General features: G+C 46.6%; 1 protein-coding gene across 1 annotated transcript in view; it reads right to left on the bottom strand.

The window, feature by feature from the left end:
* Nucleotides 1–354: 354 nt before the first annotated feature.
* The window catches only part of ADAP1 (ArfGAP with dual PH domains 1), a 106626-nt gene continuing 79568 nt past the window's right edge, over nt 355–27412 (bottom strand). The window contains exons 6-11 of the mRNA XM_065412055.1: nt 23605–23751; nt 12748–12831; nt 8706–8768; nt 4436–4507; nt 1320–1548; nt 355–383 (exon numbers count right to left, since the gene is read on the bottom strand). Coding sequence (XP_065268127.1) covers nt 355–383; nt 1320–1548; nt 4436–4507; nt 8706–8768; nt 12748–12831; nt 23605–23751 — 624 coding nt within the window. The remainder of the gene's footprint in view (nt 384–1319; nt 1549–4435; nt 4508–8705; nt 8769–12747; nt 12832–23604; nt 23752–27412) is intronic.

The raw sequence follows: 27412 nt of genomic DNA, 5'->3' as shown, positions 1-27412 counted from the left end.
CACATCATTCAGAGTCTACGATGTTGACAACATGCGCAGGTATTTGTGGTATTTCTTTACCTAATGTAGTGAGCTACACAAAATGGTGGCACATGGAAGTGTAGCCTATGGACGAGCATTAGGTAGTGCTGTAAACAAGAGCCCCACAGCGCCTACCTAGAGAAGTGCAAGGTTTGTTTTTGCTATGGTTCAGCAGCTTCTATGTGACGTTTGCCGCTGACTTCTTGGCTTCCAACAGGATTAAGTGAAGGACTTTTTTCTAATTTTCTTTTATTATTTTTTAAACATTTCAAATAAAACCATCTTGTGTTGTAAACATAATCTCATTCCTTGGGTCTGCTCCAACAGTCCCAGCTAAGGTTTATGCTTGAAATGGGCTTCCACTGAAATGAAAAAAAAAACAAACAAACCAAAGATGACAATACAATGGATGTTAGAACACGGGTTATCACGCAACCCTTTGGGATCCAATCCACCGGCCGGGCTTAGCTTTGAACGAGTGGCCGTAGGGGCTCATCGTCACTACAGAATGTTGTTGTGTTAGAACACGACTGCAAAGAGTCGTGTTCACCATTGCGTCAGCTGGTCGTGGCTAAACCCTGATCCCAGAAGCGTTTACTGATAATCGGCTCACAAGATACTGAACACGACACATCCTTGTCTACACTGATCTGTCAGCACTTAACTCGATTGTTAAAAATCAGGTTTACGCACACTTAAGTGGATTCCCATGAAAGGTTCCTTATAAACTATTTTTTTAACTTCAACTGAATGCCGTGTTCATAAAGGTGCCGGAGAATGGATAGAGCATAATAGAGCGTCCCCTATGCTGCCCCTACCAATGGGCCTCCACTCTGGACTGGCAGCACCACCTCCAGGGTAGGTTTCCTCAGCCTGCCGATACTGTTGATAGGGGTACCACTTTCAGGTGGTGGTGATGGGGATCGTTATTACTACAGTAGCAGATAAAGACCCCAACTGTGATCAAGGCCCCATTCCATTGTGCCCCACTGTCCATACACATAGGGAGAGAAAGCCCCTGCCCTGAAGAGCTTACAATCCAAAAAGACAAGGAGACAAAGGATGGGACTAAGGGACTGCTATTGTCCCATTGATGTGGACACCTATCTACTAGGAATTTGACACATTTTGCATAAGCTACTGAACAGGCAGCAGATGGTAAGGACTTCCCATGCAGACTGGATTGGATTTAGAGGTGGAAGGCTCTGTCTCTCCTTCAGTCTCCCCATTCTCTAATGTATGGTGGATAAATGGAGGCCTTCATTCTCCAGGGGTCTCAGTCTGGCAGGGTAACTTACCTGCATATTCCTGAGGCAGCATCGGCCTGCTTATGACTTTCTGAAAAGCTGTAATCCATTCTTGCTGATCACTTTCTGTCTCACAAGCAAAGAGAAATTTTCTGTCTGGGGTCACAATGGTTATCCCATACTGCCAGTGATTTCCCTGGGTGGATGGTGGGAGTCCTTCCAGGACCTTGTAGCTGTTTTCCTTGCTCCCAATAAATACTTCCCCTCTAGCAAAGGCATCCTACAAGATATAAATAAATGATTCAGAGCCCTTTCAAAGTTCCTTGTCAAGGTGATGTGGAATATGGATCACGCAGCAAACTAACATTAGTGTTCTCCCTGCAGAGCCTCCAGCACTCACATCAACAGAAAACAGTGAGAGAGGCCTACGAAGCAAATTCCCAAGGTCAAACACCCGCAAAGATTAGAGGTGTTTGAAATCCACCAGATTTCAGTTTTGCAAATATTGTAGTTCCTACTTAATAATGAGCCAAACCAAGCCCCTGGATTCCAACCGCCCCCCCCCCCCCCCCAAACTTCAGGTGTTCTAAATCCAGACACATTTTGTGCTTTGACCTCATTCCCAGAGAGAGAGAGAGAGAGAGAGAGAGAGAGAGAGACCTGCTACTGCCTCTATCCTTCTAAGCTCTCACCCCCAAAACTCCTCATTAATGCGGATCAACTCCAAGGGTACGTCTACATTACCCGCCGGATCTGCATGTAGCGATCGATCTATCGGGGATCGATTTATCGCGTGTAGTGTAGACGCGATAAATCGATCCCCGATCGCTCTCCCGTCGACTGCTGAACTCCAGCAGTGAGAGAGGCGGAAGCAAAGTCGACGGGGGAGCCGCGGCCGTCGATCCAGCACCGCGAGGACGTGAAGTAAGTCATTTTAATTCGATCTAAGATACGTCGACTTCAGCTACGCTATTCTCGTAGCTGAAGTTGCATATCTTAGATCGATTCCCCCTCCCCCCCCCCCAGTGTAGACCAGGCCCAAGAGACAGTGGGTCAGATCCTCAGCTGATGTAAATCATCACAATTCCATTGATTTCTGATTTCACTGCCTCCATGCCTTCAGTGGGGTTCTTTCGCTTTACACCAGCTGAGGATTGGGCCCAGGGATTCTGCAGCCTCTCAGGCGCTTGCTCCAATCCCAGACTCTTCTATTTTTGAATTTTTCCAACCATTTAACCTGCACGTTCCTAGCTGCATTTTAAACTTTTCAGCTTGATATTTTTCTAGCCTGCAAGATAGAAATCTCTCTCTCTCTCTCTGGTATATAATCTTTGGTGTCATTAATTCCAGTGAAATGGAAACATTGCATGTACTATTATAAAGGTCTGACTATGTGGCAATTATTCTCTTACCAGACCTGTCAGTCAAGACAAAAGAGAAAAAGGTGGGTGGCCAGTTGCTTAGAACATGAGATTAGGAGCCTTGAATTCTAATCTCAGCTCTGCCATTGATTTGATATGAGGCACTCATCAAGTTACTTAAATCATTGTTGGCCCAATTCTGATCACACACTGGAATAAATGAGAAGTGACTCCAGTGGAATGAGATCAGAATCAGGCCCTTTGAGGGGATAATAATCATCATGCCTACGCTGGAAGGATGAGGTGAAGATGAGTGTTTTTACAGTGCTTTGAAAGGTCCCATGGTCAACATTAAAATCTTTACAGCTTGGAGTTTGGTATAAACATCTGTCTAACTATCTTAAGTTCTTATGTGGGCCCCATTCCCATAGTATTTCAGCACCTCACTATCTTTAAAGTATTTATCCTCACAACACGTCTACGAGGTAGGGCAGCACTATCGTCCCCATTTTACAGATGGGAAACTAAAGGTATGTCTACACTGGATCTGGAGGTGTAATTTCCAGCTGTGGTACACAGACCCCAGCCAAAAAGAGCAGTGTAGTGGTGGGACAGGCTAGCCCCAGGGCTGGATTTAGGGGCAGGTGACCCAGACGACCACCTGGGGTGCCGGGTTTGTGGGGCGCAGGGCTGGCAGATTTACAGATCCTAGCGTGCAAATTTATCGTTTTAAGGACAGGGATAAATTATGCAGGCAAATCGTGCATCAAAGTCATGAAACGGGCTGCAATAAAAAATTAAGGTATTCAAAAGTTTAACAAATGGAGGGGGGGAACGCCATTTGGTCTAAGGCTACCCCCAAGTACAATCCCATCGAAAGCCCTATGCATGTATGTAGTCCTGCTGCTTGCACAGCTGCGGCTACACTGCTCCGTTTAGCGCACTAGCTTGATCAGAGCTAGTGTGGGTATGTGTACCTGAGCCAGCTCCAGTGTAGACATACCCCAAGGAATAGGGAAGCTAAGTGAATTGCACAAGGTCAAACAATAAGCCTGTGGCACAGCAGGTCTCCCAAGTCCTAGCTTAGTGCCCTAGCCATGGCCCATCCTTCCTCTCAGTGGTAATATTAATTAATACTGTGACTACCATGGCAACGTTAATTACTAGCAACGATTTTAGTTTGGGATTTTCAAAGAAGCCTCATGGAGATAGGGACCCAGTGGAACTGGGCAAGTGACTCCCCTGAAATCCTTTACCAATCCCAGCCCCGATGGCAACAAAGCACAGAAAAGCCCTGCAAAAGAGCCGAGGGAAAGAAAAATCTGGTGAATGAAATAAAGGTCAGGAAGGGGGGAGGGATAGCTCAGTGGTTTGAGCATTGGCCTGCTAAACCCAGGGTTGTGAGTTCAATCCTTAAGGGGGCCACTTAGGGATCTGGGGCAAAATCAGTACTTGGTCCTGCTAGTGAAGGCAGGGGGCTGGACTCAATGACCTTTCAAGGTCCCTTTCAGTTCTAGGAGATAGGATATCTCCATTAATTAATTTATTTTATTTTACTAGATGACCTCCGGAGGTCCCTTCCAACCCTGATAGTCAATGATTCTAAGGGATTTGTTTACAGCCATTTAAATAGGGGTTCATGGATGTTTCCGTGACTAACTGCGAACCAGGCTATTGTGCACTGGGCTTTGGACCAAAGTCAAACAACCTGCCCCAAGTATTTTCGCTTTATTCCCAAATTAGACCAAACTCCATTACAGGCTATTCCGTGCAGACGCGCGCTGAGATCCAACGCCCTGGCCTTACCAGAGGATCTTTGAAATACATCAGCCTTCGGTCGTCCATGGTGAACCATCGCTTCTTGAAACCTTCTGTTTGCTAAAGAGTTGGGAGGGGAAAAAATGATTGAGCAAAGGCAAAGGGAAACCTGGCTCGCTTCTAAGGAGAGAAGTTGAGGGAATTTACGGGGCGCTGGTGTCGTTCAAGGTACACCTCTACCCCGATATAACGCTGTCCTCGGGAGCCAAAAAATCTTACTGCGTTATAAGTGAAACCGCGTTATATCGAACTTGCTTTGATCCGCCGGAGTGCGCAGCCCCGCCCCCCCAGAGCACTGCTTTACCGCGTTATAGCCAAATTCGTGTTATATCGGGGTAAAGGTGTCGTTCTGGTGGGAGAGACGTACTCAGCCAGTTCAGAAAGGGCTGGTTCCACACTAACTTAAGGGCAGAGTGGCTATTATCTGCCAATGGGTGATAATACTTCCCAGTACAACAGGACCATTCATTTCAATGGGAGTTTTAGGGAGGGAGAATTGACAGGCTAATCTGTCAATTGTTTTAAGATACATTTATATCCCCTCCTCCACCACTCAGCCTGTGCCTCCCCACACCCTGGCACTGCTGTCTCACAGTTCCTCCTTATCTACATTTCCCACACAGGGGGTCTTTTAGGTACAGCATTCGCCGCTTTACAAATGTGTGAAGTCATTAGATTCAGGGGGGGAAAATGACCCCTATGCACCTTATGATGAACAAATGCCTTGGGACGTATGTTTCAAGGAGAAAGAGACACCATCTTAGCACAGCTTTTGTGTGGCTACAATCTGCAGTTTGATCAGCTGCAACCTCCTATCCCACAGCCCCTGATTTTCCAATGTAAATAGATTCAGGGTCTCATAGCAACAGAGCTTACTGAAGTTCCGACCTCAAGAGAAGTTGTAGAAAAGACCTGAATTTCTCATACGAAAAGCAAGCAGAACCCTCAAATGTTGTGCTTTTGGGGCAGAGTGTGTGTGTGTGTGTGTGGGGGGGGGAGATGGAAACCACTCAAGGCCAAATTTGTACCTTATAGAGAATTAAAAAAAAAAAAGAAGACATAAACCAGTTTTTTCCTCAGTGCAGGTTGCCTTTAAGCTTTTTTACCTCCCTCCTTCCAGCTCCTCACGCCCCGAGAGCTGTTCCTCCCAGCCAGTATGTCAATGCCATTCCTCTAATAACCAGAAGAGTGCTGGAGAATGGCAGAAGATGCTTCCTCCATTCCAACTCCAGAGCCTCCAGCACCCGGCCAACCCAGGAGTTTGAGATCCCTAGATTGTAGCACAGGCAGTAAAGGGCCAGGCTACTGGCCTCATTAATTTCAGTGGATTTGTCACCATTAGTCAATTCACCAGCTGATCCCACTGAATTCTAGAAGGTCTGGGAAATCTCATGATTGGCTGGTGTTTTGATTGGATTAGCAGATTTCTAAATTGGTCCAGGTATGTCATGGCCCTTGCAGCTCTAAATCTCCAGCAGGGTTTGTTTGTTTAGGGTAGGATTGTGCTTTTTCTTGGAATGCCCCATTTACCTCTATTAGACATGAAGACAGGGCATAGGTGCCGATTCTGTGAGTGCTGGAAAAAAAAATAGTGGGTGCTCAGCACCCACCAGCCACAGCTAATCAGGGGTGCCACCAAACAGCTGTTTGGCGGCTCGGGAAGGGGCTTGCGGGAGGCAGAGAGCAGCGAATGGTGCGTGGGCAGAGCCTCGGGGAGGGGATGGGCGGAGCCTCTGGGAGGGGGTGGAGCAGGATGAGGCGGAGCAAGGGCAGGGACTTGGGGGAGGGGGTGGAATGTTGACAGGGCCTCGGGGTGGAGTGGGAGTGGAGCACCCCCGGAGAAAAGTTCAGCGCCTATGAGACAGGGCTTTTCTAAGCGAAGTGCTGTTTGAGGAGCCTCATCACTCAGTCATTTGCAGAGTGCTATAATGGCTGGAGCTGACACTGAAGGCAGCTTGCTCTTCAAGTGTGCGAGTCACCAGGATTGATGGCAAATGCCTGTCCTTGAAACAAGAGACCCAAAGCATAGCCTGGAGGTCAAATGTGGCCCTCAGAGTTCTAGAAAGCAGACCTTGGCCATCCTTATCTTTAACAGGGAGCTGCACCTTGCAGATCCCAGCATGGATGTTCTCAACCCAGCCATCCACGTGCATCGAGTTGTAGAATTGCATGCTGGGATCTGTAGTCTCCAGAGACCTCAGCTCTGTATTATATAAGTGGATGGCTGCAATCTGCTCTATGTCACGCAAATTATGCATTTTATGAAGCTCTCTGGCTGTGCCCATGCAGCTCTCAGTTGAGCTAATTACAGGTGTCCCAGTCCTATAAGGGCTGATCACAGAATAGACATCAGAAGGAAACAAAAATGACCATAACCAATTTATCTGGCCTTGATTTCTGAAATGTTTCTGTTCTGACAACTACAATCTCTTGCTTCCTCCTCCTCCTCCCCCCCCCCCCCGCTTTAAAATGAAGAAAAAGAATTTAAAAAGATAATAAGAAACAGAGTTCCACAATGTTAAAGAAATTCTCCTGCATCTAAAAAGATGGATTCAACCTCCACCCACTAAATGCTGCCCGACACTTAACCGGGCTATATAAGGAGATCTTCTGTAGCTGTTTAGTAAGACAGGCCCCATAACATGCAGCAGCTGTTAGGGGAACTAGTCATAAAAAGAATAGATGTAAGTCATATAAATCAATGGTACGTACATTACTACTATCCAGGGCCTGCCATAAATTATGGCATCCTCCTTTTCACACAGTGGTTTTTAAGGCTTTGTTTACACACAATAGTTGCACCACTTTATATCAGTTAAAGCGGTACTGGTACCTGGCGTCTATGCAGTGATACTGGTATCAGAGTGCTTATACTGATGTAGCTTATTCCAGTAAGGGAAGGGGAATAAACGTTATAGGTATAAGGCACCTTTATACTGGTATAACTGTGTCCACACTAGGGGTTGTACCAGTATAATGGTAAAAAAATCCCACCCCTAAGCAACATAGTGATACCAGTACAAAAACCAGGTGTAGATCAGGCCTAAAGGTTTTTTCATGCATAGATGACATTTGCCACTATGAAGAAGGCCAGCACGAGGTCTATGCCTACTGGGCTTAAGCAGTGTTTACGCCATGCGCTAGCTCTCTGCATGGGGATGAATTTCACCCATGTATGAAGAGATGATTATACTGTTCAAAATGCTCCTCCTTCACCTGATTGTGTCCCCACTGCAGCTGTGCACTCCTGTGTTAATAAATTTGGGGGGCGGGGGGGTGATCTCATATAATAGCTACCAAGAAGAGGGGGTTCTGAGTCATAAGCGGTTAGTCCATATACTAGAGAGTGTGAAAACGGGCATTTACTTGGCAGGAAAGGTGAGAGTCCAGCTTCAACAGTGGAAGCATTTCCTTGCCTTTCCTTTTCCCCAGAGGGATATAAAGCCCAAAGAGAAGAGTCATTACTCAATTCTTGGCACAGTAGGAGATTTTATTCTCTTTTTTTCACTTGCTGACAAGGATGCCTGAAAAGCCAAACCCGCTCCCTGGTTGGAGACTGGCAGTGAATCCAGCGATGTGGGCATTTCCCACGTACGCAGCAACCCCTTGTGCTTTCACAGAGGCCTTGAACGCCTTCAGACACCCCTTTTCCTGGCTGCCAGATGTGCAGGGGAACCTCCCATTCTGCAGGCATGCCAGCCACATGCCCTCCATTCCGAGGGGGCGGGGAAAGGCACTACAGAGTAGCGAGCAACGGCGGCTCTGTGCATGGGATTTGCTGGGAGCGCAGTGAGGGGGTTGAGCCGGTGGATCTGTTGGTTCAGAACACCATGTAGTGGGGGCACAGTGATATGGAACAGTTGCACGTGCTACCTCTGATGTGGGGCTGATGCAGGGAGAGAGAGATTGAATCTCTCAGTCCCACACCAAGTTCTTTTACTCGTGCATTGCACGGGGGAATGTGGATTTTACCTTTAGGCTATCTCTAGCCCACTCACTAAACTATAAGCGCGCAGGAAAGTGCAATGAATAGTGGAAACAAGGGTGGGTAGCGGGGAGAGCACAAGAAACTGGGATATAAAATCCAGTGTGGGGTGCAGAACAAAGAGATAATTTCAAAGGCATTGAATTGTCGGTATGTGGCTGGATTTCACACTTTAACCCTCCCAAAGCACATCTGCCCCACTGTTATGTGGATCACAACGCAGTACAGAACAAACTCATTTTTGGTATGAATACAAAATACATGACGTCCCACCTTTGGCCCAGTTTTTTCCATGTAACCTTCCTTCAAGTAGTTCCTAGAAAGCTTTGGCACCAACTAGAGTTGTCAAAATAAGAAAGCAAAAAAAAGTACAATGTTAGTGCACGTTAGACAGATGGAGACGTGATGTGTTGCAGACACAGGCTTACGTGATGTCATGCCAGAGCCCCCAGTTATCATTTCAATGGGAGCTTATGGAAAAAAATGCCAAGAGAAAGAGTTACCTACGGCCCACATACAGGCTGGGGACAGCTTATGACACTGCTCTCAAGGCATACTAAAGTGGATTTATTTATTCCTATTGTTCTCTCATCTTCCCATAAGAATTTTTCAGTTTCTTTGACCCCGTGTTAGCTTTGTAATACAGGTATGACTACACTGCAAAAAAAAAAAAAAAACCAAAACACCCGGCCGCTGCGAGTCTCAGAGCGCAGGTCAGCTGACTCGGGCTCGCATTTCGGGGCTAAAAACAGCAGTGTAGACGTTCCTGCTCGAGCTCTGAAACCTGGTGAGGGGGGTGGGTCAGAATATTGAGAACTGGAGGCCTTAAGTTAGGTTTATCCATCGTCTGGCACCCAAATAAGTGGCCTCGTTTTCACATGTACAGAGAACTCACTAGCTCCACTGACTTTCATGAGGACTACTGGGTGCTCAGCGCTTTTGAAAACCAGGCCACTTATTTAAATGTCAAACTATAAACTTAGGACCTAACTTGAAGCTCCCAGTTGTTAAATTCTTAGCTAAGAGCTCTCTGAGGCCTAATCCTGCCCCCCATTAAAGTCAACAGCACAACTCCCATTGACCTCAAAGAAAGCCAAATCAGTCTGCAGTCCAGGACCCTGTTGTCCCCAGATATTGTGAGAACTGGGGTTGTATCCAAAGATGTAGCGATAATATTTAATTATTCATTATGTGTATTGCAGTGGCACCTAGAGGCCCCAGTCACGGTCCACTGTGCTGGGTGCTGTACACACATAATGAAAAGATGATCCCTGCTCCTGGGTTTGAGGAGGGAGCAGACCCCAGGGAAGCCCTGAGACGGTCCCAGTTTCCCATGCCCGCTGCCCCTCAGCTTTAGGGCCATGCCAGGGTTCCCTGGCTCACTTTTCAATAGTTACACTATGTCCTTAAACATTCAGCCTGGTTAAAGTAGAGACAAATCATTCTAGGCAGCCCCATTTATGGTTTAACTGTCCTACAGATGTTGCTCATGAAGTCCTTCAGCCCAGTCCTGCTTCCACTGAACTCGGTGCCAAAACTCACAGTAATTCCTATGGGGGTGGGATCAACACGACTTAGAATATTAGGGTTGGAAGAGACCTCAGGAGGTCATCTAGTCCAATCCCCTGCTCAAAGCAGGACCAACACTAACTAAATCATCCCAGCCAGGGCTTTGTCAAGCCAGGCCTTAAAAACCTCTAGGATGGAGATTCCACCACCTCCCTACGTAACCCATTCCAGTGTTTCACCACCCTCCTAGTGAAATAGTGTTTCCTAATATCCAACCTAGACCTTCCCCACTGCAACTTGAGACCATTGCTTCTTGTTCTGTCATCTGCCACCACTGAGAACAGCCGAGCGCCATCCTCTTTGGAACCCCCCTTCAGGTAGTTGAAGGCTGCTATCAAATCCCCCCTCACACTTCTCTTCTCCAGACTAAATAACCCCAGTTCCCTCAGCCTCTCCTCGTAAGTCATGTGCCCCAGCCCCCTAATCATTTTTGTTGCCCTCCGCTGGACTCTCTCCGATTTGTCCACATCCCTTCTGTACTGGGGGGACCAAAACTGGACGCAATGCTTCAGGTGTGGTCTCACCAGTGCCAAATAGAGGGGGATAATCACTTCCCTGGATCTGCTGGCAATGCTCCTGCTAATACAGACTTGGGAGGTTCTCATCGCAAAGGGTGTTTTGCTGGAGTAAGGGCTGAGTAAAACTCAGGGCCTGGTTTTGTAACCCTTAAACAGGAAGGTAGCCCCAGGGACACCAACAGGCTACTCGCCGGAGTAAGGACTGCAGGATCGGCCCCTAAGAGCTGGTCCCAGATCATTTTCACATCAGGTATGAGCCCCAGACACCCAGTTGTTCTCTCCTTTCCTCACCTGTTCTCAGATCAGTATGACCCAAAAGCTCATACAGAAGAACCACAAGCTCTAATATGCCATCTGCCTTTAAAGGTTATTACACATGTCTGTGAACTCCCCTTTTGCTGAGATCTACTCAACAATAATTACCAGGGCCTAGGTTATTTTTAAAAATGCTTGGTGCAGATGAGCTGCTAGCTGTGAGATCTCTGCAGATGGATGCGTGAGGCTCTTTAAAAAGAAAAGTGAGACTCACCAGCAAATGGAGCTGACAGGGCTGATTACACACTTCTCACCTTCCCCCACTCCCAGCCTTGCATTTAAACAAGTTATTTATGGCAAAGCTTTAAAAATTATATTCCTGTGACATGTAATTCCATCTAACAAAAGGCTCTGATAAACCAGTTATGTGATCACATAAAAAGCACCCTGGAGAATCCCACAGCCAGGTTGCAGAGATCCTGAATATCTTAATCTCCAGTCTTTAGACTGGCAGCCAGCTGCTTTCAGAAAGTAGTTTTGTCTTGACTGGAAAGAACCTTTATCACTTCAAGATTCTTAACCCTTTGCCCCCAGGCATCATGCTAAGCTGCATCCAGGGTCCAGTATTTTTGTGTGTAAAGTGTCCTTTCTGTTGGACACAGACTTTCCTCATGTAGCAGGGACGGGCCAGCGTAAACCATTATAAAAGGCTGCAGGTTTCTTAAAAGGTGTAGTTTGTGGTTCTTGTGTCTATATCAAAATATCTACCGTATCTGTCTCCTGAAGCACTTAGCCTGATTCTCATTTCCATTTAGGCCGCTTTACACCACTCTAGCAATGTAAAGGAGCCTGAAAGTGGGTATAAATTCCAGTAATACCCACGGTAAGATGCCTTAGTGTAAATAACAATAAGGTCTGATCGAGTTTTCCACCAGCATAAAAATACGAGAATTTTACCTTCCAAGGTCATACATCCAGGCTTGCAAAATTCTACTCACAACCTAGCCCCACCAGGTAATCATTTCTTTTGATGGGCACGTAAAATCTCATTAGTTTTTCTTTTGTTGTCAATGGTATTGGGAGAGCAACCAGATTTCTAACATTAATCATCATGCGAATGGCCAGGCAAAAAGATTTTGTGTTTAGGGCTTGTGAATTTTCATGAGAATTTTATATGGCAGTGTACAAACAAATTTAAACAGAATCAAGTACTTAGAGATGGAAAAGTCTTATTAGACAAAGGTTACACTACAGTGACTATAATTATGCGGCATTTGCACTGCGAGTACAGAGTAATTATGCTGTGGTGATGCGTTAATGCAAGTGGATTCTAAAATACATGTATTAGGTATAAAACCAAGGAGGTAATAGTGCATAACTCAATCGTGTTGTTAACTTGGTGATTATATGAATTAGTGGTAATTACACATATCTAAAAGCAAAACCATCATGTAATTAAACTGTAATTGCAGTGTAACTACAATGTAATACATTCATTATAAGGGTAACTTATCCTAATATTATACTATATTTTGTGATTATCCCTGCAAATTGTAGCTAGATCATCAATTCCAGCCTCCAGCAAATTCAAGGCAGACTCTTGCAATAGAAGCTGCATCAAATTGTAAAGCAACACTGCACTTGATCTCAGCCAGAAGGCCAGGTTTTGGTAAGACACTCTCCCCCTCACCGTTTTATTTTAAACTCCGTTTTAAATGCGTAGCTTTGTAGCAAGCAGCCCTTTACAACCACAGAAACAGGATCTGGCACAATACAGAGAATGCAGAAATTAAAATGTACACCCCCACCGCAGTTTCTGTGGCTAGATGCAGTGGCAGGTGCTGCACCTGGACGCTAGTTCCCAGTAAAATCATTTTAACATAATAATTGTAAAGCAGACACTGAAGAATGGAGGGTTCGCCAGGCTTTCCAGCTTGTTAAGGAGATGCTAAAAACGACAAGGAAAAACTCACATCGACATCGCTAGCTCCAGGGAACGCCACTTGTAAATAATGGAACCGTGCTGCACGGATGGCATTGAACCAATCCACTGTTTCCTGATAATGAAAAAGAGAGGCTGGAGTCAGCAAACATACAATCTACACAGTGATCATTGCGGTGATGTTGCTCTGACTTGTCTTCCCCATCATTTTGTCTCCGGTAACAGGGCTCAGCTGCGCTGTGGTTCTGAAGAGGGAGGGCCAGGCAAAAGCAGAGATTTTAAAAATATGCCTAAGCCCCACTGAGTTCAAAGGGTGCCTAAGGGCTTTGCCGAAGAGGGATGGACTTAAGCACATGCCCCAAGTTAAGCACGTACTCAAGTGCTTTGCTGAATTGCAGCCTAAAGATACAAACAAAATTAAATCAAAATCTAGAATGTAATTCAGTTTCCACGGCTGAATTGCACTACCCAGTATTTCTCACATTCGTCTCAATGGTGTTCTTTGAACACTGTATTCTATTTCAAAAGACGTTAGTTTTGCTCCTTTTGTATTTCCCCCCCTTCATTAGCCAGCAGTGATCAGCTTGAAAGGCCTGGTAACATTCTGCAGCACAGCGTTCATATTCTATTGGAAACAGTGGAATGACAATTAACCCTTTGAGTACAGGATAAAATATACATGCAGGTGGCAATGGCCACGCCTACACTATGCAGTAATCGTTTTCATTAACACATGGGGTGTAGTCAGCAATTTCTTCTACAACTGCTTAGCTCAGGACAGGCCATGGGGAGACCCTGTGTGGCAACCACAAGCAACACATGTTCTTCTAGTCAGACTGGAGGCTACAGTCAGAGAACTAACAGAAAACCCCTCTATGATCACTACAACAGAGCCCTGTCTCTTCTCTCCTACATGGGATTGTTATGACGAGGATTGGACAATACAGAACACACAGTATCACAGTGTACAGCTGCCATTTCATTGTACATATGTCTGAAGTCCCTGCACCAAAGCTTACCACAAAGGATTCTTACACAACGTTTCATCTGACAGAGTGCATTTTATTAGCGCTTTGGTAACATGCAGCAGTCTCCAGATGCCACAACATAAAACAGTCACTGCAGAACTGGGAAGTTCTCAAAACAAAACAAACCAAACACAGTTCTATTAGGGTTGAGAAAAACTTGTACCGCATGAGTCATAATCCATAGCTCCCAGCCTGCAGCTCAACACCTCAGAGGTCTGATCTCTATCCATGTAAAATAAGTCAAGCTGGGCCTGGGATTGACTAGGATCTGTGGTTTCCAGAAGAAAGCCCAGGTGCTGCAGGAAGTGAGGTTGGTGATTCAGAAGGTGCATTTATTATTATTTATAATTTGTATTACCATAGCACCAAAGAGTACCTGGATACCTGGACCAGGACCCGATTGTGCTAGGCACTGTACAAACACAACAAAAAAAGACAGTCCATGTCCCAAAGAGCTTACAATCTAAGTGTAAGACAACAGGTGGACATAGACAGAGGGGGAAATACAAGGAAACAATGAGACAATATTGGTCAAGCCTGACAGCCAATGGTCTCAGCACACCAGCAGCCTGTGGTAAAATTTATTATAGGCATCACAGCAAAGGAGAGTTTTAATGAGGGAGCTCAGTGGCTATTTACGGTGAGTTCATCCCAAGCGTGAGTGGCCGTATGGGAGAATGCTTGCTTGAAAACATAACAAGTGAGCAACGTAGGCTGGCATCACTGGCTGATAGAAAGTGGGAGTCAACATTTCAATAGTGAATGAGAGACTATAGGTAGGTTCCAATTCAGCAAAGGACTTAACCATGTGCTTGAGTCTCATTGAGGCCAATGGGGCTTAAGCACATATTTTAAATTCTTTCCTGAATTTGGGCCTATTTTAGGGTTTTATACTGCCACCCATTGCCGTGATTTCTGACCACCTTCCATGTAAAAATCTATAGTAATAGTAAAGTCCTTAATGGACTTCCTGGAGTCTCTAGCACTTTTTCCTTTTTGGAGTAAATTCTCCCTTTGTGTTATGTCTTTAATTATTTAGATTGTACTAATTTCCCTTTTTCCCCCCCAGGCTGATTTGTGGATTTGTTTCTGGAGAGATTTCCAGATCTTGTGCTGTTGGACTTTTTTTAAGGTTCATTCAGGACATTTTAAATGAATTTAAAGTATATTACCTGCATCAGTGCACTTTCAACTACTGCATTACAATTCAAAGGTATGGGACAATGGACGGTGTTCTGGAAGGGATGTCTGACACCTGTCTGCATCTCAATAATCATTAGTGTGGAGGAAGATTTTGAAATAACTGCATGTTATTAATACATGTGAAGACTTCACTAACTCACAAGTCTGGAACACTTTAAGTAAGCGAGACTTGAACCTACAATAAACATCTCAAACTCTTTCAAGTGAGGTTGTTTTAGCAGAGGAGAGAATAAATCAAACCTGAAGCCAACTTCTAGGGATGTTAAACTTTTCTATGCTTCAGAGCCAAGATTTTAAAGAGCAGCTAGTGATTTTGAAGGCTTCCATTGTTGGATGTCCAACCTGAGACACCTTAAAGGGGCCTGATTTTTCAGAACATGATGTGTCCTCGAAAACTCACGGGTCTTTTAAGTGTCTCAAGTTCGGCAAAAATAGTAGCACTCAAAATTGCTAGGCATTTTGGAAAGTCTTGGCCAAAGGTCTGAGATTTTACTTAGTCATCTTTTACTCTTTTATCTGGAGTAACTAAACAGACCCAGCCCTCACCATACCACCAGAAAGAGGAAGAGCAGAAGGCAGTGGAATCTGATGTTAGTGATGAGCAAATTGAGTTAGAATTATGGGAGGGAGGAGGTTTTTTTATCAAAATGCAGATGAAGAATAAATACAATGCCACCAAATGAATCAGTAGTTTGTTTGCTTGGGATCTCAGGTTGGAGGGTTGCCTCCCTGACCCTTATAATGTGTTATAGTGTTTTATGACATCTTTCCTCCCTACATGGGGGCAGGTCCCCAGCTAGGGTAAATTGTCATTGCTCCATTGACTTGTTTCGTATCTTATTAAACAGCTATCCCAACATAAGGAGGGCAATGGTAAAATCAAGTTCATTCTAGCAAGTCAGAAAAAAAATCTACAGGTGAGTATGGCAAGACAGGAAGATCAACCATCAGGAATTGAAATTAAATTATAAATATAAGGGAAATAATCTCAAAATAACATATCAACCAGAAAAACACGTAAAATTCCTTGCCTATTTTATGACTAAAAGGCTGTCTTTTCAACAGCCTCTGAAGAAAAGAGACTCATTTATCGCTTTATACCTCTAATACCTCAGCAAGCGGAAACTAAGCTATTGACTGTTACATTTGACTTTGGTGGGGTCTCAGCTCTTTGCCACTTCACTTGTGAAGGAGAAAAAGAGCAACTGCCAACGCAGACTCCCACTCCAGATTCTTGACTCTAAGCAACCACATTGTGCCTCCAGCCCCTGACTTGAACCTGAGCATCCATATATTGTGGGCCCAGCCTCAGCTTCATGAGCCCAGGGAAACCTACAACCTTCCAATGTGCCTTCCTACCTGACAGTCCCCGGAATAGCTGGCTCTCAAGCAACAGATGCTTAAGATATCTGCATCCCCAGTTGTATTAGAGATGCTATGCTGACACCTCTTTCAGTTCTATTGGACCCAGCACAGTCCAGTAACCAAACATTTCAGAACCTTACCAAAGCTCGGTGTATGGCTTCGAAACAGGGGCAGCTTTGGGGAGAGGGGCTCCCCCAACTCATCTCTTCTCTAGCCTGGTAGTAACCCAGCAGCTTGAGGCTTTTCGCCTTCCAAGCAGGGTGCCCTACAGGAGACTTCCTGTAGAGAGGAGCTCAGGAAACCAATTCAGTAGCTAAACCCTGAACACTCCAGTAGCCATATGTAAATGGTGCTGTGTGTGAATGGTCTGGGCTAGTGCCAATGTCACTCAACTCAATTACTCGAATAGGTTTTAATGGTACAATAGACTCAGGAGATTGATTGTTAAAAGTGATCAATTCCCACTCCTCAGCCTTTCCTACCCAAGCAGCGTGCATATTTCAAACAAGACTTTGTCCTTCCACAGCACCTTCCATCTGAGGCACCAAACCCACTTTACAAACATTAATAAATTAAGCCTCACATGTGTGAGACAAGTAGGCATCTACCGGGGCCATGTCTGCATGAGAGAGCTGAACCGGTTTAATTTAAATCTGTTTTGAAACCAATATAGTTAAATCAGTGCAAACTCCTGTGTGCATGCTCATACTTGTGGCACCTTAGAGACCAACAAATTTATTTGAGCATAAGTTTTTGTGGGTTAAAACCCACTTCATCGGATGCATGCACTGGAAAATACAGTAGGAAGATACACAGAGAACATGAAAAAATGTTTCGTTACAGTTGCCATACCAACTGTAACGAAAGTAATCAATTAAGGTGAGCTATTAGGTGAGCTATTATCAGCAGGAGAAAAAAAACGTTTGTAGTGATAATCAGGGTGGCCCATTTCCAACACTTGACAAGACGGTGTGAGTAACAGTAGGGGGGAAAATTAGCATGGGGAAACAGTTTTTACTTTGTGTAATGACCCATCCACTCCCAGCCTTTATTCAAGCCTATTTCAGTTTAACTTAAACCTGTTCCTAGTAGACTAACTAAACAACACAAAAACCCAAACCAATACAAAAAATGCCACCCTTATACCGGAATAAGAATCATAGACTCATAGATTTTAAGGTCAGAAGGGACCATTATGATCGTCTAGTCTGACCTCCTGCACAACGCAGGCCACAGAATCTCACCCACCCACACAGTGGTTTGCACTGGTTTAAACTCTCACCTTAAGCTATACCAGGGCAACTTGCCCATGTAGATGAGGCCCTAGGTATTTATGCCACACTCATCTCCTGGTTATAGCACCCGAGTCCCTCTGTTATTTGTATTACATTAGCACCTAGAGACCTCAACCAAGTTCAGGACCCCACTGTGCTACGTGGGCTACATAAAGGAAACTAGAATCCATCGGTGATCTTCCAGAAAACACCATCCTGGCCACTATGGACGTAGAAGCCCTCTACACCAATATTCCACACACAGATGGACTACAAGCTATCAGGAACAGTATCCCCGATAATGTCACAGCTAACCTGGTGGCTGAACTCTGTGACTTTGTCCTCACCCACAACTATTTCACATTTGGGGACAATATATACCTTCAAGTCAGCGGCACTGCTATGGGTACCCGCATGGCCCCGCAGTATGCCAACATTTTTATGGCTGACTTAGAACAACGCTTCCTTAGCTCTCGTCCCCTAACGCCCCTACTCTACTTGCGCTACATTGATGACATCTTCATCATCTGGACCCATGGAAAAGAAGCCCTTGAGGAATTCCACCATGATTTCAATAATTTCCATCCCACCATCAACCTCAGCCTAGATGAATCCACACAAGCGGTCCATTTCCTGGACACTACTGTGCTAATAAGCGATGGTCACATAAATACCACCCTGTACCGGAAACCTACTGACCGCTACACTTACCTACATGCCTCCAGCTTCCATCCAGGACACACCACACGATCCATTGTCTACAGCCAAGCTCTAAGATATAACCGCATTTGCTCCAATCCCTCAGATAGAGACAAGCACCTACAAGATCTCTATCAAGCATTCTTAAAACTACAATACCCACCTGCTGAAGTGAAAAAACAGATTGACAGAGCCAGACGAGTACCCAGAAGTCACCTCCTACAAGACAGGGCCAACAAAGAAAATAACAGAACACCACTAGCTGTCACCTTCAGCCCCCAACTAAAACCTCTCCAGCGCATCATCAGAGATCTACAACCTATCCTGAAAGATGATCCTTTACTCTCACAGATCTTGGGAGACAGACCTGTCCTCGCTTACAGACAACCCCCCAACCTAAAGCAAATACTCACCAGCAACCACACATCACTGAACAAAAACACTGACCCAGGAACCTATCCTTGTAACAAAGCCCGATGCCAACTCTGTCCACATATCTATTCAGGTGACACCATCATAGGGCCTAATCACATCAGCCATACCATCAGGGGCTCGTTCACCTGCACATCTACCAATGTGATATATGCCATCATGTGCCAGCAATGCCCCTCTGCCATGTACATTGGCCAAACCGGACAGTCTCTACGCAAAAGAATTAATGGACACAAATCTGACATCAGGAATCATAATACTCAAAAACCAGTGGGAGAACACTTTAACCTGTCTGGCCATTCTTTGACAGACCTGCGGGTGGCTATCTTAAAACAGAAAAACTTCAAAAACAGCCTCCAACGAGAGACTGCTGAGCTGGAATTGATATGCAAACTAGACACAATCAACTCAGGGCTAAATAGGGATTGGGAATGGCTGAGCCATTACAAACATTGAATCTATCTCCCCTTGTAAGTATTCTCACACTTGCTTCTTATCAAACTGTCTGTACTGGGCTATCTTGATTATCACTTCAAAAGTTTTTTTTCTCTTACTTAATTGGCCTCTCAGACTTGGTAAGACAACTCCCACCTGTTCATGCTCTCTGTATGTGTGTATATATATCTCCTCAATATATGTTTCACTCTATATGCATCCGAAGAAGTGGGTTGTAGCCCACGAAAGCTTATGCTCTAATAAATTTGTTAGTCTCTAAGGTGCCACAAGTACTCCTGTTATAAACACAGTAAGAGACAGTCCCTGCAATAAAGAGCTTAAACAGATAAGACAGACAAAGGCTGGGAGAGGAAACTAAGCTGCAGAGAGGTGAAGTGACTATTAGCCTCATTTTGCAGATGGGGAAACTGAGGCCCAGGTAGATGATGTGACTTGAATGAGGTCACCCAGGAAGCCAGAAACAGAACCTCCCCCTAGAGCTGGGCTACATTCAGTTCTGATGGAACATCGCTAACATCGGTCGTTACACTGGGGATGAATGAGGCCCTGTGACAGTAGAGGGAAAAGTCCCAAATCAGGTCATTCTTTTATAGCAGCAGTTCTCAAACTTCATTGCACCGCGGCCCCCGCCCCCTTCTGACAACAAACACGACCCCAGGAGAGGGGACCGAAGCCTGAGCCCACCCAAGCCCCACTGCCCCGGGGGCGGGAGGGGGCAGGCAAAGCCTGAAGCCCACTGCTCTGGGCAGGGGGGCCAAAGCTGAAGCTCAAGGGCTTCAGCCCCAGGCAGGGGGCCTGCAACCTGAGCCCCGCCACCCAGGGCTGAAGCCCTCGGGCTTTGGCTTCGGCCCTGGGCCCCAGCAAGTCTAAGCCAGCCCTGGTGACCCCATTCAAAGGGGGTCGTGACCCACTCTGTGGTCCAGACCCACAGTTTGAGAACTGCTGCTTTATAGTCTACACAAAAACAACAGCTCAGCATATAAAAGCTACATCAGAGGTCTGATTCTCCTCTCACTCACCTGAAGAAGAGCTCTGTGTAAGCTCAAAACCTTGTCTCTCTCACCAACAGACGTTGGCCCAATAAAGATATGATCTCACCCACCTTGTCTCACCATAGTAACGCAGGAATAACTCCAGGGCGAGAGGAGAATCAGACCACAAGGTCCTTCTTAAAAGAGCAGACAAAGCCACACAAACCACTTCTTCTATGAGGCTGTTCAGCAGGGAGTTTATCATTTTAAAAGAAAAAAAAAACTAGCCTTGTCTGGATTTCCCCGTATGTTTCATCTTGTCTGTATCTGTCTTTCAGCTGTTCGGGACAGGGAATGTTTCTATTTTGTGTGCTATACAGGGCCAAGTAGATCATCAGCACTAAACCAATCATAAATAGTCATGATAACATCCACGTCTTTCATAAGCAGGAGTCGCTGGAGTAAAATTGTTGCCAGGGAATTGACTGTCCATGACATGAGTGACACCTTGCCATGTTGAACAGCTACCTCGTGATCAGGTTCATCACCTCCATTGTATAGGACTCTGATACCTTGTCACAGCTTTCACATGTGGGGCAGTGGGAGTTTTTGGGGAGAGCCCCTGAGGGGGCAGCTTATTGAGATTCAGAAACACACTGCACTATTAACTGTGACTGTCTCCTTGTGCGCTGAGCAATGAACTGCAGTGTGCTAAGACGGAGAAGCCACCGCCACTTGATTCAGACCACTAGGCTAAAGAAACACAGCTCTGCAAGTATATCACCAAAGCAATAAAAAGGTATGCAGACATAATCAAGCACCCCTTCCTGCCTATGGCAAGACCTACCCGTTTAAAAATGGGGAATCGGTGTTTGCTTTCATCCATCCGTCCATCCATCCTTTGCTAGACAGAAGAGCTAACACCATGGAAGCGCACCATTCTACTGACTAATTTGACCGGACACACTAGTTGCTGCCTACAAGGAGGGTCAGAACTAAGCAGGAAGCCAATTCAGATCCACTGCAGCGCAGCACAAAAGCAAAAAGGTGTTCTCAAGAATTACCTCACCCTGAATCTGTCACAGGGGAAGAGAGATCGCTTTTGTTACAGATCTATCAATGAGGCATTGTTTCCTATTAGCACCACGGGCCTGTTTTGTCTGGAGATGAGTTGGGGAGTGAATCTACCCTGCATCTGGACCGCTTGCCACTAGGAAAGCTGTTGGATTTACGAGGTCTGTGTGGACAGATAGTGAGCAACTGGTTAAGCAGCAAGGTGATCCTTCTCCTGCAGGAGTGGCTAGTAGCCTAGTACTGTGAAACCCTGCTGTGCTAGTCTGACAGTCCCTGCTTAGTTTCATGCAGTGTCCAAGGATGAAGGCAGCTTGACAACCAAAGGAAAATAAATCCATAAACATGACAGCTGTGGGCTTTAATTCGATGACCATTTCAGGGTTGGCCTTATGATCCAGTGGGTTCCAAGTAGCTGGGGGAAGGAAATACGGTTGCGAGATGGCTCCTGTCACTCCGGTCCCACTCTCTGAAACGACACCAGTGATGGGAGCCAACCACTGGATCCTATGAACTGCTAAGCCCCTTGGGTCTGGATAGTGACTGACCACTGCAGAGGCAATGCAGGGTCACACACACCCCTCCCGATTTCTGCCTCCTATTTAGCACAGAGTTTTTCAATTCTGTGGAGCGCACCCCCCTGAAAACCATCACCTCCTGCCAGGAACCGGCAGATCAGAACCTGCTGGGAGCCTCCTGGCCCACTCGGGCCCCTGGCTTTCCACTCTAAATGCGCTCTGCCCCCTTGATGCATTCTTGCCTCTCCCGTGAGAGCCTGTCGCCAGCCAGCGATGCCCCCTGGAGCTGGCCCCTGCCCGCAGAGCCTGGCTGCCACTAGAAGCTCCCTGAGGCGCTTGTTCGCTGCTGCCCTGACACTCCTGGCTCTGCTGCTGCTCCTCAGCCCAGAGGCGACACGTGGGCGGTAACATCTCCCTCCTCCCTCCACCATCAAGAGTTACCTGTCGTCTCTGGATCCCTGCTTCTAAGTCTGGGTCTCTCCGGTGCATTCTGAGGTGCAGACCCTGAAGCCTCTGTCCTCCTGATCCCCCCAGTTGTTTGGACACATTCCCTGCCAGAGACCACGTGACTGCGGGAGCTCTGGTCTTAGTTATACCCTCCAGGGACCACATGGCAGTAGAGCAAGGCACACAGGCTTAGGAAAGGGATTTCACACACACACACACACACACACACACACACACACACACACACACACACACACACACCACTTAAGAAGGACAAGAGAGTTACAGATCTATGAAAAACTGCTGAACACCCCTCTCCGGCTGATCTCATCCCCTTTTGTGAGCCCGAGTTAGGTCCTTAGGGAAGGCACAGTACCTCCAGCCTCCGCTCCTCTGCTGGGCTTTCTCTTCCTGGAGATGGAACAGCTTCCTTTGGCTTGGAGGAGGAGCACACCTTTTGAAACAATCTCTGCCCCTCTGGCTCAGGTGGTCAAGCCAGGAAACAACAATTCTCTCAGCCAGGTGTGTAGGGTGGAGGAGGGTGGGAATTCCAGACCCCTCCACCCTCCAACTGGTTTTGGCATCGAATGTCTATTCAAAGTCACTGGCCCTATGGGGGGCAGCCCCATTGTTTCACCAGAGGAGAGCCACTCAGTCCGGATGGCTCTTGATGGCAGCCTGTCGCAGCTTTCCAGACACAGCTTCCCCACTACGTCACGTTCCTGCTACAGAGTGGATGATCTAATCCAGAGCGACGGTTCCAATTACAGATCGTGTTCACACAACCCAACGGAATTCATAACTGGAGGCAGACATACCCCCCCAAACTGTCGCAACTGCCTCTCCAGTCTGGCTGCCACACAGCTGAGGGGGAAGTGGGTTAGGACTGCATTTTGGGGTGCCCATGGGCAGCGCTGCTCTTACATATATTTAGAGAGACAAGGTGGGTGAGGTAATATCTTTTATTGAACCAACTTGTTGGTGAGAGAGACAAGCTTTTGAGCTTTTACACAGTACATGCATTTATTTAGAGGCATTCAGGGACCACTTGGTTTCTTCCCTCCCCCTCCCCAGGAGGCTCTGCCTCTTCTGCCCCTTCTATTTGCTTCCTATTAAATAAAAAGAGAATTTTTATTGCCACTAACCCTGTGGTTCCACTGCTTGGAAGGCGCTAGGCAAGGGGGCACCGCATGTGGCTGTTCTACTGCATCTAGGCTGGGGTGACCAAATGTCCCCATTTTATAGGGACAGTCCCGATATTCGGGGCTGTGTCTTATACCGGCGCCTATTACCCCCACCCCCGTCCCAATTCTTCGCCCTTGCTATCTGGTCACCCTAAGTGCATCCCTTAGACCAGGCTCTGTGGAAGCACCCATGTCACCTGGGACCTAAACCAGCCTATTCCGTTAGCTCTGAGCTCTCACCTTGCCATCTTCATGATAGACAAAGATATTCCTTGTGCTGTTGTCCTTCAAGTAAGTGATTTGTAGTCCATGTGGGTTCCCTATTTTTGAAGGCTGGAAAGTCGCATTTAAATGTTCAATCTTCATAATTGCTTTGGGTTCTTTTGCCTGGAAAACACAGTTGAATGAATAAACATCTGAAAAGCAACCAGAAAAGCATCTTTCAAACCAGCGTGCAGTTCATGTAATCAGAAATGCTCCCTATTCAGGCTGCTGGTCAACAAAACGGCCTGGCGATTATGCAGCAAACTTACCTAGCCCACCATGAACGGCTGCCGTCAGCTTGGGAAAGCGCTTTGCAGCTCTGGGAAATACAGCAGAGTTGGTGTAATACTATAGCACAAGGGGGAAGGTTCAGGCGAGAAGAGGGGTGAACCAGCTAGGTCACAAGATAGGATGCTGTGCAATTCAGTGACTTCAGCCATGCCTCCTCCCTAGCACAAGAACCCCCTCTCCCACTCAGTCACCTTCCTCCTGACTCCAGATTCCCACTGGCATCTTCACCGGACTAGCAAATGGCCTGCATTTTTGCCTGGCTGAGCACTATTACAAATGTGCTCAGCCAGGCAAAAAATACAGACCACTTACCAAATAGGCCAGGATGCTTTCAGCATGCCAAGCATCCTGGACCAGTCCACTGCTGGCCTGGGAGAACGGAACGTTATTCCCTTGCCAATGACAATGAATCTCGTATTGCCACGCTATCTGTCTGGACGCAAAGTGCCAGTTTCCACACGGGTCATGCTCTCTCTCCTACGCAAACACATTTGTTTGCTTTTAACTGAACTCCTCACATTGCTCTTATCTGCCCCCACATTGGGAGGTCCTTGGGCAGAGCAAGAGACAGCCGAGCACTTTCCAACCCTCGCAAAGGAGGAAAATCATTTATTTCTCTGGTTAGATCTGTTTTACGGATTAGGTCTAAGTAGGAGTCTGGGAGCTGGGACCTCCTGCGCACTAATCCCAGGGCTGACACAGACTCCCTCCGAGGCAGCCCACTGAACCTCTGTAGCACAGGTTCCACCCATATGAAGTAGGTCTAACAATTAACCTGCCCCAAAGGGGCCCTCTGTGGATTTAGCTACTGAAGGTGAATAAAGCCCTTTGACGATTAAGGACGCTACTACTGTCCACTTGGTACCACTGGTTTGATGCCGCTGTAGCTCCGTTCACTTACAACTGGGTGCAACTGGTGTAAGACAATGGAGAACTAGGCCCTAAAAGTGCTATGCACCGTGCGTCAGAACTTCAGCTGGTGCAAATCAAAGTAGCCCCACTGATGTCAGTCAAGGATCTTGCCCTGTAAGTGCTTTTATTTATTTAGCATGTGCATGGTCGTCTAGCCAAGCGCTGGCATCTTCAGTGGCGTGATGCAGTTCTTCTAGGCCACCGCTGAACCTAGTCAGCAGGCATTCATCGACAACATGCGTCATCGTCTGCGTCGCGCCGCAGCTGCACAAAGGGCTGTGATGAAGGCCCCGGCAATACTGGTGGGCTGCACAGAGACCTTGCCCAGTCTGGAACCTGTTCAACAGGGACCACTGGCGATGGGGCAGGTCAAAACCAGGCGGGCAAATTGTGGGGTCGGCGACGAGGGACTGGCTGGGAATTATAACAGATCCATTCCTCTCGCCAGAGCGTTCCTGCCCTAACGTCCTGGCGTGGTGGATGAGACCATAATGGGCGACGTGACAGCAAACATGCAGCTGGTGGTTTAAAAAGGTCGTTGTGCAGCGGCAGGCTTGAGTTGGCGCGAACTTTCTCCAGTAACTTGCCAGTGGCAACCTCTCGTCTGATATGAGGAGGAGCGATATTGCTCAGAACTGGGAGCCATGGGAGTGGAGTCGGACGCAGGATGCCGGAGATGACACGCATGGCGGCATGTAACTGCGTATCCACCAGTTTGCTGTGTGACGATTGACTCCAAACTGGTGCGCAGTGCTCCGCCACCGAATACAAGATGGCAAGCGCTGACGTCCGCAAAGTTGGAGCACGGGCACCCCATGACGAACCTGGCCAGTTTGCTAAGAAGATTGTTGCGTGTTTTAACTTTAGCTGCTGTTTTCCTCAGGTGGGCATGGTAACTCAGAGTGCCGTCTAAGCTCACACGTAGATAGACCGGTTCTACTTCATGCTTCACCTTCTGACCATTCGGATAAACATTCAGTTCTCGGGTTGCGCTGGCGTGATGAAGATGGTACAAACTGGAGACTGTTTTTATGACACTTGGCTGGAGGTGCCAAGTGCTTCAAGCCCTATGATTAGATGCATAAGAGTGGAACAGCCACTAAACTTGCTGGAAGCCATGTTTATTCAGCGGTGGAAATTGGCCAGCAGTTTGTATCTATTTTGTTCTAACAGAAACAATGACCAGGAGGCTGGTTCTCATTCTTTGTAATCTCTTCTCCCAACTACTTCAACAGTGAATTTACACTAGTCATACTCCATTGTCCAACGTCCCTTCTAGGCGAAGATCTCTAAGTGCTTACTGAAATAAGCCTCCCAAGGCCATCGTGAAGTAGGAAAGCATCATTACACCCATTTTCAAATACAGCATGGCATGGACCACTTGGGTCCTGATCAAAGTTATCCCAAAATAGCCAAGTGCCCCTTCAGAGGAGAGACTGGTGATGATTTTGGATTCCTTGGCTTTAGAGCCAGAAGGAACAGACATGCACTTACTCTGTACAAGTGAGAGCCCATTCCACCTACAGCCAAGAAGAAAAATAAACCAGCTCCCACCTCCTGTAGGTGGCCTAAGATACTTGTACTGAATTCAACGAACAGGCAATACTTCAAATATATCTAATATGCCTTGGAGATGGCAGCCAGCCATGACACAATACACAAGCAGGCTCAATAGAAATGGACCCTGGAAGAATGGGCCTAAACCAAAATCCTGGATTTATGAACATCGCTATCTCTGTGGACAGGCTTCGTGAGGGGTTTTTCTTTTCCCATGACTTGGCTTACAACCACTTGCTTGAGTGAGATGCGACGTCTGCCACAATTATTTTTGGGCAGGGAGCGGAGTACATCTAGGATCACAGCAGCTGATTTTTACCATGTGCATATGGTCAGACTAGCTGAGCTCCTGTATCCCAGTCACCAGAGGGTAAGTCCCCACCTCACAGCGGATACAAGTGTGCAGCCCTGGGCTCATGAAGCCTTACTGTGGTTTCGAAGTGGATGTGGATGTGAGAGGTGGTGGGGAAATCCAAGCAGGGTGGAAGTGTGTGGACAATATGGTTCCCATCACTCCTGTGGTTGGTGCTGGCGTCACATTGAGTATCGTGAAAGAAGTTTTTAAACCACTGGAGTGGACGAAAGCAACTTCATCTGGGTTACCAGAGACTCTCACTTCCTTTTAGGCTGTGATTGCATTTCTCCCACCTACAAACCAGGACTGCCTCAAAGAGCACGTGGTGGAGATGACGACAGCGATACCCCTCTAAATTAGCCACTGGGAATGGAGGAGAAAGTACCGGGAGAGATGTCTCTCCCTCCATTACCATTCCCCTCCATGACGCCATCGCTCATCAAGCCGCCACAAAAGACTGCTGCTGGTTCGATCCACTATTATTTTAACAGAATTTTTGCCCACGACTTGTTAACGAAAGATCTTACAATCATTAAGCCCGTACACAAAACGGCTGGCAAATCCTAGGATTGAGGAAATAAGGCTGACATTAAAAAAAGGCTGCAGGGGAGCAGAGGGATAATGCTTGAGGCACGAGGGAGAGGGATCAGCATTAAAAGTGACACTGTT

The sequence above is a fragment of the Emys orbicularis genome, chromosome 10 (genome assembly GCF_028017835.1).
Source record: "Emys orbicularis isolate rEmyOrb1 chromosome 10, rEmyOrb1.hap1, whole genome shotgun sequence".
Taxonomy (NCBI): Eukaryota; Metazoa; Chordata; order Testudines; family Emydidae; genus Emys; species Emys orbicularis.
The sequence above is the reverse complement of the archived record's forward strand: the minus strand, read 5'-3'. Positions and strand labels throughout refer to the sequence as shown.